General features: G+C 39.3%; 2 protein-coding genes across 2 annotated transcripts; both read left to right on the forward strand.

Moving 5' to 3' along the window:
* Window positions 1-304: 304 nt before the first annotated feature.
* riok2 (RIO kinase 2 (yeast)) lies at window positions 305-4,516 on the forward strand. Its single transcript, XM_026342346.1, has 10 exons — window positions 305-474; window positions 1,386-1,524; window positions 1,620-1,736; window positions 1,889-2,064; window positions 2,227-2,315; window positions 2,421-2,612; window positions 2,692-2,784; window positions 3,033-3,473; window positions 3,669-3,768; window positions 4,032-4,516. Exons 1-10 carry the CDS (start codon window positions 409-411, stop codon window positions 4,191-4,193), a joined length of 1,575 nt encoding a protein of 524 aa, XP_026198131.1. The 5' UTR covers window positions 305-408; the 3' UTR covers window positions 4,194-4,516.
* Window positions 4,517-5,581: 1,065 nt separating this feature from the next.
* On the forward strand, window positions 5,582-9,296 carry LOC113150375 (protein limb expression 1). The gene is made up of 6 exons (XM_026342847.1): window positions 5,582-5,651; window positions 6,312-6,517; window positions 7,277-7,417; window positions 7,523-7,618; window positions 8,631-8,708; window positions 8,820-9,296. Exons 1-6 carry the CDS (start codon window positions 5,582-5,584, stop codon window positions 9,279-9,281), a joined length of 1,053 nt encoding a protein of 350 aa, XP_026198632.1. The 3' UTR covers window positions 9,282-9,296.
* Window positions 9,297-10,279: the final 983 nt, after the last annotated feature.

Here is a 10,279-nt window from a genome sequence, read left to right on the forward strand (position 1 = left end):
CTGACTCCAACCGAGCAAATATTCATAATCACCTGATAACTACTCATCAACAGCAAACAGTAGACTACTGTATATTCACGATATTACAGTGAGATTTGTTTTTTACGTTTTGTACCTTAGGTTATATTACTGGCTCGTTCATAGACTGTATATTAAGTGTATATTATTTATAGTATAATTCTATATTTTGATATTTAATTTTTTTATATACAGTCTATGGCAGGTCCTTTTATGTATATCCATGTGGGTACGTCAAGACAACGTCATACGTAAACCTGAAGTGACGTATCTTCCGTTCCCTGAACTTCCGCCTTGCACATGTGTTTTCTGAGAGTGTGGACAACCTACTTGAAGAAATATTAGTGTTAACAGCCTTTACACGCTAGTTGTTTGCACGCCGGGCTAATCATGGGCAAGCTGAATGTCGTGGTGTTAAGATATTTATCTCGAGATGATTTCCGAGTCCTCACAGCTGTAAGTAGCGGGAGAATAAATATAAGTGAACTCAGCTGAGTTAGCATGTGCTAAGCTAGCTTTGTCGTTTTGCCGTATAGACACACTCAGAGTCTGTATATGTAGCCATAAAGTTCAATGTAATAACAACAACCAAATGTTAGTGAGCTAAAATTACATAAATTAGATAACTTTCGGACCATCAAATAGTTAAAAATGCCACGTGTGTCGTGCTGTTACATTTGTTTACATATTTGTAAGGACTGTGACAGCAGTCTTAGGTGGTACTACATAATACTTCAATCATAACTTTGATTAACGAGTCGTAATAGAGATAGTGATTTATCTTCATATATGACTTAATGGTCAATCAGGTAGTCATTCATGCCAAGAAATGGAAATGATTGAATAGAGTATGTTGCTCTAGTGATTTCGACTTAATGCACCTCCATAACTTTGGGTAGTGACAAAAAAATAAATCACACTCACAGCAGTGGTTGTAGTTTTGTTTGCAGTTTTAGGCGCTAGTGTCAGTCAGTAATGGAAACAGGATCATCTTTCCTGTATTATTACACCTTAATTAAGAGGTTCACATCTTTCTTATTCTATCTAATAACAGTAACTTAACTTGATGTTACTGATTGGGACCAAATCCATAGTAGAGCTGGGATTGAATGATCAGTACATCTGAATTTTTATCTGCACTTCTGTTATTAGTTGATTAAGTTTAGTTATTTTAATTAAAGAAAAACTGAATTCTCTCATTTCAGCTTCTCAGATGCTTATGATGCAAATTCAAGTGATTTTAACAAACAACATTAATTCATCTTTCAGCTCTGCGGCAATTTCAACATTGTCACTACAATCAGGCTTGAGATTCAGGACTAACCTGACTGCATTCTGTTCTTTTCCTTGAATTTTCCCTCACACAGGTTGAGATGGGAATGAAGAACCATGAGATCGTGCCAGTGAGTCTTCTGTCCTCCATTGCTAGCCTGAAACATGGGGGCTGCAACAAGATCCTCAGAGAACTTGTCAAACATAAACTTGTAGTCTATGAACGCACCAAGAGTAAGAAAACACTCTAGAATACCAGCTATGACCAATGAGTTGCAATGGAAATGGTGTTTATTGTTTTTAATGATGCATTTTTGTGCTGATTTCAGCTGTGCAGGGCTACAGGTTGAACTATGGAGGATATGACTACCTAGCTCTGAAAACCCTGTGTTCAAGAGAAGTGATTTTTTCAGTTGGCAACCAGATGGGAGTGGGCAAAGAGTCAGGTAGGAAGACAGATCTCACAAAATCCTAAATTTTTGTGGATATTTTAACAAAACCACTTTAATGATTCTAATTATTCCAATGATGTGCAGTAAATGAGATGTTCTCACTTCTCACGTTCATACAAATATGTCTTTGTGTTCACCTCCTGTAGATATATATATTGTGGCAAGTCCAAATGATGAGCAGTACGCTCTGAAGCTTCACAGACTGGGTAGAACATCCTTCAGAAACCTAAAGAACAAGCGAGATTACCACAAACACAGAAGGAACGTGTCCTGGCTTTACCTTTCACGTCTGTCAGCCATGAAAGAGTTTGCTTACATGAAGGTAATGGACCAGCCAGTGGCTGAGAAGGTCCCTATTTAAAGTCATAAACATACATTGTTCTCAAGTAGCGCAGAAAGAAAACAATGTCAGCATTTTTACATCGTGCAATAGGAATCTGTTTTTAGTGGTTTGTCTTTTGAGTCATGTCCTTACTCCTCCCAGGCATTGTATGATCGAGGTTTTCCTGTTCCCAAACCTGTGGATTATAACAGACATGCTGTAGTGATGGAGCTTATAAATGGATATCCACTGTACGTGAATAATGCACCTTTCTTTCTTTATTTAAAATATTACACATTCATAATATATGTACTGTCTGTTCTCTCTATAATTTGTGTGTATTGTTTTTCTTTTAGGTGTCAGGTGCACGAGCTGCAGGATCCACCAGCATTGTACAGTGAGTTCATGGAGCTCATAGTCAAACTGGCCAATCATGGCCTGATTCATGGAGACTTCAATGAGTTCAACCTCATGGTGGACGACCAGGACCACATAACTATGATCGACTTCCCTCAGATGGTGTCTACCTCGCACCCTAATGCTGAATGGTTGGTATCTCTGCTATATGTTAAAGTGGACAAAAAAAAAGATGTCTGTGTTGTTTACTTCTTCAATCTTTGTTTGTAGGTATTTTGACCGAGACGTCAAATGTATCAGAGACTTCTTCGCAAAGCGATTCAATTATGAGAGTGAGCTCTACCCAACCTTCAAGGACATTAGGTAACATTCATATTTTGTTTTAGTTGCAATGAAACTCAAATATGCACGTGTCTAAATTAAAAAATATTTCTTCTATTTATTCCTCTATTTATTTATCATTTTCTGATTAAAAATACAGATTGTCTTTATTATATATAGTTTATGTTTTCAAGACAATAATTTAATAGAGAATTGTGCATTTAACATTCTGAAAGTTTTGCATCGTAAATAATCTAAAAAAAAAAACGACCTCCGGTTTATTGCTACAGGCGGTCTTGTTCTCTAGATGTTGAAGTCTCAGCTAGCGGCTTCACCAAAGATCTGGAGAGAGATGGTGCATTACTACACCCAGCTGGACCTGAGGAAGATGATGAAGAGGAGGGTGATGATAATGAAGAGGAAACAGATGAAGAAGGTGAAAAAGAGGAGGATAGTGTAGTCATGGAAGAATATAAACATGCAATGCTAGAACTGGAGGGTCTGAAAGTCAGCAGCACACTTGCACATGTACATGAGGAGGAGGGTAAGAAAGAAAATGTCCAAGCTAAGGAGGAGGATAATAATGAAAATCAAGGAGAACAGAAGGAAAATGTGACAGAACCCACAGCTACAAGTGATGGAGACACAGAGGACGAGCTGAGAGAAGCAGAGAATGAGTGTCCAGAGCTCGCAGACCTTTCTGCCTCCAACAAAGAGTTCAAACCCTTCAGGTAAACATAATGGAACGTTAACTCAATAAAACCCCCAAAATTAAGCAGACTTTCATGACATTGTTGGTAAATTTCCAAAATAGACATATGAAAATAATATAACCTTTGTTAGACAGGCTTGTTAAAAGCATACTTACACTTTAAATATGCCATAATAGCACGTGACTTACTTTTCTTTGTGTTTTTGTCTTGCAGAGATTCAGACAGTCTTCTACACATGGCCGAACACAGGAGGAAGAGGACAGACAGTGAGGCAACAATGGGCAGCATCGGGAGCTGCTCTACCATACCACCAGTAAGAAAAACCAAGAACAGTCCATCCAAGGGACACTATTGCGCTACCATGACAAAATACAAGCAGTGTGACTGATTTGATCACTTTGATGTATATTATAAGTATATGTCCTGTAGGTGTTGCTAAAGAGCTTTCATGTGGTGTTGCATTGTGAAAGAATGTGACAGGCGTCCTATAGCAGAGGTAACATATTGTTGTGACTGCCTTGCAAAGACATTCATCTGTAGCAACATGCTGTAATTCTGTAATTGTGTGTTTTGCAGGAGGTAGTGCGTCAGAAGGTGCGGAGGCAGCTCACCAAACAGCAGAAGGCAGACCAGAAGAGACGTCTGCAGAAGGGAGAGGCCAACTTGGTGACTAAATCCAGAAGGGAGAATCAAAGTACCATCAAGTCTAGCATGGAGAGTGCCAGTTTCTGGGGATAAACAGGACTGCAGTGGTTCCTCTGCTACTTTTTCTGAAACATTGTAAACATGTGATGATTGATGGACAAAATATGGACAAGTATCTGCATTGACTCAACTCGATACTGTCATGGAAACATCAGACAGGAATGACAGAGCTAAGATCACAGTTTTTCTCTAGTTGGCTCCCCCACATGGAAAACATACTCATTGTCAAGTATGACGGCATGCCAATTTTCAGTTTGAAATGCTTTGAACTATCATACTTTACGTATAGTATAATGTAAATATGGACTTTTAATTATAATGAAATGTATGATGGACAATTAAACCATTTATATATTGCTGTTAATGAGTTTTTTATTGAAGTTTGAAGTGCATTGTGACTGAGTATACAGCTGAGAGCGTGACTAATGTGAGTATGGACTTAATATTCAAATACAATGCATACAAATTTGTGTAGGGCTTCTATTTATGCACAACTGGTTCAAAGGTCTCAAACTGTTAAGTTTGAATACTTGGATAATTGAACTATCACAACAGATGATTCAAAAAGTAGAGAATGATAAGCATGTGGCAACGTACATGCTCCACAACACACACTTTAACCAATAAAAGGTGCAGAAGAAAGTCATTTATAAAGGTTCACTTTTACTGACATATTTTCAACATATAAAAGATGATGGAGACTATGGGAGCTAAGAAACCACTTCTCCAGAATTTGGTTCATTTATGTGTAAGAGGCTTTTAGAAAGCAGGTGAATTCCAACTTGAACAATGGCCATTCATATTGAAGAGGGTGAATGGAGCTCAGACCCTGGGCTCAGAGGCCTCAAATTAGTATGTGAAGATTTCAACCCCCACACATCTTAGACTCTACACGTTACACAGAGTTGTTCTTATGATCCTGGATAACAACAGAAAAGAGAAGAATCTAGTCATATAATGTAAAGCTCATATTGTTGTTTCTCATATTTTTGCTCCCCAAGCTGTTGCTTTGTGCAGGTCTTCAACTGTCCGACTCTGCTCCGGGATTAGCCAGCTGCACAACCAGAGGGGAGGGGCTCAGCATTCCTGCTCTGCACCTCTGTGTGTGTGTGCATGTGTAGAAAGAGTGAGGGGCCCTCTGAGCTAATTGGCAGCGCGGGTGACAAAGGCGGACTGCTTCAAAAGAGAAACCCTGGTGAGATGTTCACACAGGGAGAAGAGGAGGAGGGGAGAAGAATTTTGGAGGCGGAGCCAGGGAGAGTGGAGGGGCTTTCAGATTTGAAATTTATTCCTGATGATGTTCCCGTCCTGAGATGTTATGATGGTGGAGGTTTCCCATTGCTAGGGTCATGTGTGCCATAGTGGTGATGATAAGCGGACTGATATGATGTGTTTAGTGCAGCTGTGGGAGTAAACACTGGATGAGGATGAGTAAAGTAACAGCTGAGAAGAGCATCATGTCATACCTGACTGACACCAGCCCCAAACACTGTGAGTAACTCAGAAACATTTATATTAGTTTTAAAAGAAAATATACAACTTTTAGTATTAAATATTTGAGTGAATCTGTTAAAGCTGTTTTTACCACCAACAGTTGAATGCGTTAGAAAATACAATAGCACACAGCCTTTTACTCATATCTTTGTATGTCAGTCAAGGGATTCTTACCACACTATAGAGCGGCAATGAATAGTTTAACACACAGTAAAGGACACTGGGAATTTTAAAACTTGTTTCAAGGTCAGAAAAAGCTCAACGGGTTACAAATTGCTGTGTAAGTTGGGGTGAGGGAGTGTTTCCCTTCAGCTCCTGATTCTTTAAAATAAACACTGTCTGGGAATGCTCATTTACCAGTGTCTAGCTTGTAAATGTAGATTAACATTTATTCACAGTTTTGCTAGTTTTCTATGTGTTAACCAAAAAAGTCACTTCTAATGACAACTATTAACAGTAAGAATGATCAGAATTATGTAAATAAAAATACAAAATATAGATAAATAAAGGTGTTGAGGTGTTGAGATACAATCACAGCAGATGAACTGAGTTTACTTAAGATAAATCAATAGATTCACATACAACAGTTTACTTTCTGTAACAGTAATGAATGTTTTACATGAATGTCAGTCATCATTTTGACAACTGTGTGTGTAGTGAATGTGGTGTCCATGCTCCATAACTTCTGGGAGCAGAAGCAGATGAGTCAGGCAAAGGGTTCTTCCAATGAATCAGAAGGTTCTGGTGAGGATGCAGGGGGTCAAACAGAGAGCCTGCTGTCGTATGAGTCCGCACCCTCGCTTGGTCCACCGTACGTCTGTTATATCACACTTCCTGGAGGAAGCTGCTTTGGTAACTATAAGGTGTGTCATCATCAGTCTATGTAACATATCTTCAGTTGGTGATTAATTTAACATACATGTGCTGCGATTATTATTCTTAACATATTAGTTATCCTTAATATGTTAGTGGGAATTTTACTAAAATCTGACATGTGACCAAAAACAATGTAAAATGTTTTTAGTACATCTTAATGATAAAATAGCAGAAAGCACCAATTGTAATAAAAACAAGTCACCAACATATAGTTTGTCATACTACGTAAACAATTACTATGGTCATTACATCAATTTAAATATTAGTTGTTATATACAGTAGTAAAAACAGTCCTCAGAAACAAGTTTTCTTACAAACTGTTATTTTTTACCCAAAGTATTTTGTGTTTATTCCTTTTAATTGAGGAAACACACACTTTTAATGTGGTTTTAAATTGATGTCACTTAGTTGAAATCCCATGATACCCCTCAATGGATTCATTGTGACGCAGGCGGCACCGCCCAGGTTAAAGCAGGACAGTGATTGTTATCTGTGAATTTGTTATCTAATGTCCTAATCTTATTACTTATGTAGTGGAGTGTAACATTATCCACTGTAAGAGTGAGCGTCCTGTTCAGTCCGGCTATATACACTCAGTCATTGCAGGCTCACAGATACACGTTGAAATATATGTCATCATGACATATATGTATATGTATATAAGTGAAAACACTTCATGTCCTTCGCCCCTCTGTTTTTTACTCTTCTTAACAACTTAACAACTCTCCTCATCTACTCATTATCAGGTGTGTGACACTCAGGCAGAGGCTCGGAGGGACGCAGCTCGTGTGGCTCTGATGAACTCACTGGCGAACGAACTGCCATGTCGACAAATCAGCCCTGCGTTCATCACTCAGAGTTTGCAGCAGGCGGCCAGTGACAGTGCTGTGAGTGTGAGGAAAGGCAACACGTTGTTCCAGGTTATTGGAATGACACAGTAGAAGAGTGTTTAGTCTCAATGGATGTTAACTTGCACTGTTGTCTTTGTAAAGGTTTCTATAGAAGATGCATGCGATTCAAGTACCAGTCTAGGAACCTACAGTTTGCTCCTCCACTCCTACATAGGAAGGACAATGCTGGAGTTCCAGGTAAAACATAAAACTAAATCTCATTTTCCCTGTAGCTATGCACATAAATCATGTGGGCTCAGGTGGTAATTGCTTGAAAGATCTATTTACTTCAAAGGAGTCAGGCTTTCTGAAGGCATATTCCTAATTGCACCCGAAGGAATATAATTTAATACAATTAGGAATTCTTAAGCCAAACATCACAAAATTCTTAACCAATCACCAACTAATCACACCCTTCATTGTTATCATTACAGCCCCAGTCTGTTTTTTTTTTACCTTTCGGTCTCACTCTCACTCAGCCTGGCAGGGAGTCGTTGTATGAAACACCTAATATTTCTACCTTTGTGTAAATAAGCATATGTCTGGAGACAGAGGGTTATTAATAAGGGGAAATAGGCTCATTATCATTCCTGCTAAAGCACACTGCTATAGAAATGGAGAACTTCCAAGTAATACATACGCCTCCATCTGCGCACATGGTTATACCCAGACACACAGTCACACATACACGAGTCTGCACACATAGCATCGGCCACAAGGTATGCAGCTGTCAGGGGTTTGCATAATTTGTACATGTAGTTTATGCAGGAGGTGTTGAATAGTTTGGTAGTCAGACAGGCTCATAAACAAGTAGCACAGGGCAGATGCATGGTTAAACAGAGTAAACAGGCCAGCGGGTAAAATATGGACTTCAACCCCAGACAACTTACGTGTCACATTTTCCATCTCTTTAGTTAATGTATAGCCTCTCTCTGTTTAACACTAATGTCACTAGTTTTTAATACTTGGCAGCTGTTTAGCTAGACAGCGCTTCATAAATCACGTTGAAATCTACCTGGTGCATAAAGATTTACAGTATCTTTTCAAACCAATCTCCCACAGCTTAGGTGATCCGCATGATATGTTATCTTTGTCAGACCCATGTACACAGTGCTAGATGTTTGTTATTCAAGTCATTATTCATGTAACTGCACAAGACTTTGTGTGTATCTTTCTCACCTACTGTCTATCTCTCTCTTTCCCTTGGTAGGAGATGATGACAGTTTTCCAGTTGTTGCACTGGAATGGGACACTGAAGGCTCTCATAGAAAGGCAGTGCTCTCGACAGGTGCAGCTCTTGCTGAGCACATACCCCATTTAAGCAAACTTTGATACAGGTAGCCTCAGCGTCGCTGCCCCTATATACTGATCATTGCTTGTTTTCTTTCCTCCTTCTCAGAGTGTGATTGCTTATTACTCTCAGCGAGGACTTGACGAGTACATGCGCAGCAGCATGGCTCTGGATTGGCTCGGAAGGGAGCAGAGGGCACCGGGGCGACTCGGAGAGGAGCTGCAGGTGGCGCAGAGGGAGCTGGTGTTGGCCCGGCGTCGTGGCATAGAGCTGCGCTTCTACAAGGAAAAGACAGAAATCCTCAGCTTGGCTCTGAGTCAAGCATACATTCACCACGCGCCTGAAGCTTTCAGCCAGCCACAGAGTCACACATACAACCAAGAACAGCTTTCTTTACAAACACTTAACAGCCAGGACACAGAAGTCCAGATAACCCCACCCTGCAGTCCTTCATCAACCCTCCATAAAAACACAAAGCAAACAGTCTGTCAAATCTCTGGCAAACACATGGCCTCCATCAGTCCTTCCCTGTGTTCACAGACGTATCTACCTGTAAATAACTTTCAATAGACTGAGGCAGAAGAGGGATGATTAAAGTCGTCATTTGAATCTGAATGAGCCAAAGTTCTGCCTTTAGAGGTGTGATCAGTTTGGGAAAACAGAACATATCACCCATGGTCATCATCTTCAGGGTTTCTATAAACTTAAGAAAGTTCCAAATATTGTTTTAATTTGTCTGATATAACTTTTTTAACAACTATGAGTAATGTGAAATATGAAAGTGATTGACATTATTTAACCTACATACTGTTTAACCCACCAATAACTCAATGATTCTCACTGCCTCACTCTTCCGGCCTCCCTCCCGGTCTGGGATGTCATCTGGCATGTCGGTTTCCTTAATGGAAACGACTTGCCAGGGTCACTCAGGAGACTGACAGACTGTGCAACATGTTGGGTGACGTTTTGGCTCAACACTTTGAGACAGAAGGTCTGTTATGAGTGTGACACACATTCGTATGTGATTATGTCAGCTCGCAGCTGGGTATAAAATATCAACCCATTCTCAATCCCATTATACTTGTTAAGTAAATTATGGTAAAGGAAAGCTGATCTATCAAATGCAACTAACCAGCAGTTTGGTAAAACACACTACTTAGAAGGTTGTGTTTATTGTTGTAATATACATTTGTATTTTTTTCTTGGGTTCATATCACACAAATGTTAAATGTAATGAAATTAGATTACTTTTGGGTTTATGTACTTTTGTTGCATGATTACTTTAGTTGACATAAGAGTGAACCATGACACCAGATTACAGATTATTATGGTTCTACATTCTGTGTTTGGTGACTTTGAAGACTTTAAATATGACTCCTCTGGGGGACTTTAAAACATGACTTGCTGATTGTTTGTTTGTTTGTTTGTTTTGAAGTTGTTCTCATTGTCCCAATGAGGTTTTCTGCATTAATAAATCAACATTTATTGAACATGTTTTTAATTCTCGTAGAGGGCTCCTCTCACCCCTTTCATCCACTCCCCACTCAACTTTTACTTTGTTTGTTTCA

This window comes from Anabas testudineus, chromosome 9 (assembly GCF_900324465.2).
Source record: "Anabas testudineus chromosome 9, fAnaTes1.2, whole genome shotgun sequence".
Lineage (NCBI taxonomy): Eukaryota > Metazoa > Chordata > Actinopteri > Anabantiformes > Anabantidae > Anabas > Anabas testudineus.

Bases quoted from the DNA above. Each gene is read 5' to 3' on its own strand.
- riok2 (XM_026342346.1), top strand. From the start codon at position 409: ATGGGCAAGCTGAATGTCGTGGTGTTAAGATATTTATCTCGAGATGAT. The intron at 2,316-2,420 runs GTACGTGAATAA...TTTTTCTTTTAG, and splicing joins CTTATAAATGGATATCCACT to GTGTCAGGTGCACGAGCTGC. The intron at 2,785-3,032 runs GTAACATTCATA...TTATTGCTACAG, and splicing joins CCAACCTTCAAGGACATTAG to GCGGTCTTGTTCTCTAGATG.
- LOC113150375 (XM_026342847.1), top strand. From the start codon at position 5,582: ATGAGGATGAGTAAAGTAACAGCTGAGAAGAGCATCATGTCATACCTG. The intron at 6,518-7,276 runs GTGTGTCATCAT...ACTCATTATCAG, and splicing joins GCTGCTTTGGTAACTATAAG to GTGTGTGACACTCAGGCAGA. The intron at 8,709-8,819 runs GTGCAGCTCTTG...CCTCCTTCTCAG, and splicing joins AAAGGCAGTGCTCTCGACAG to AGTGTGATTGCTTATTACTC.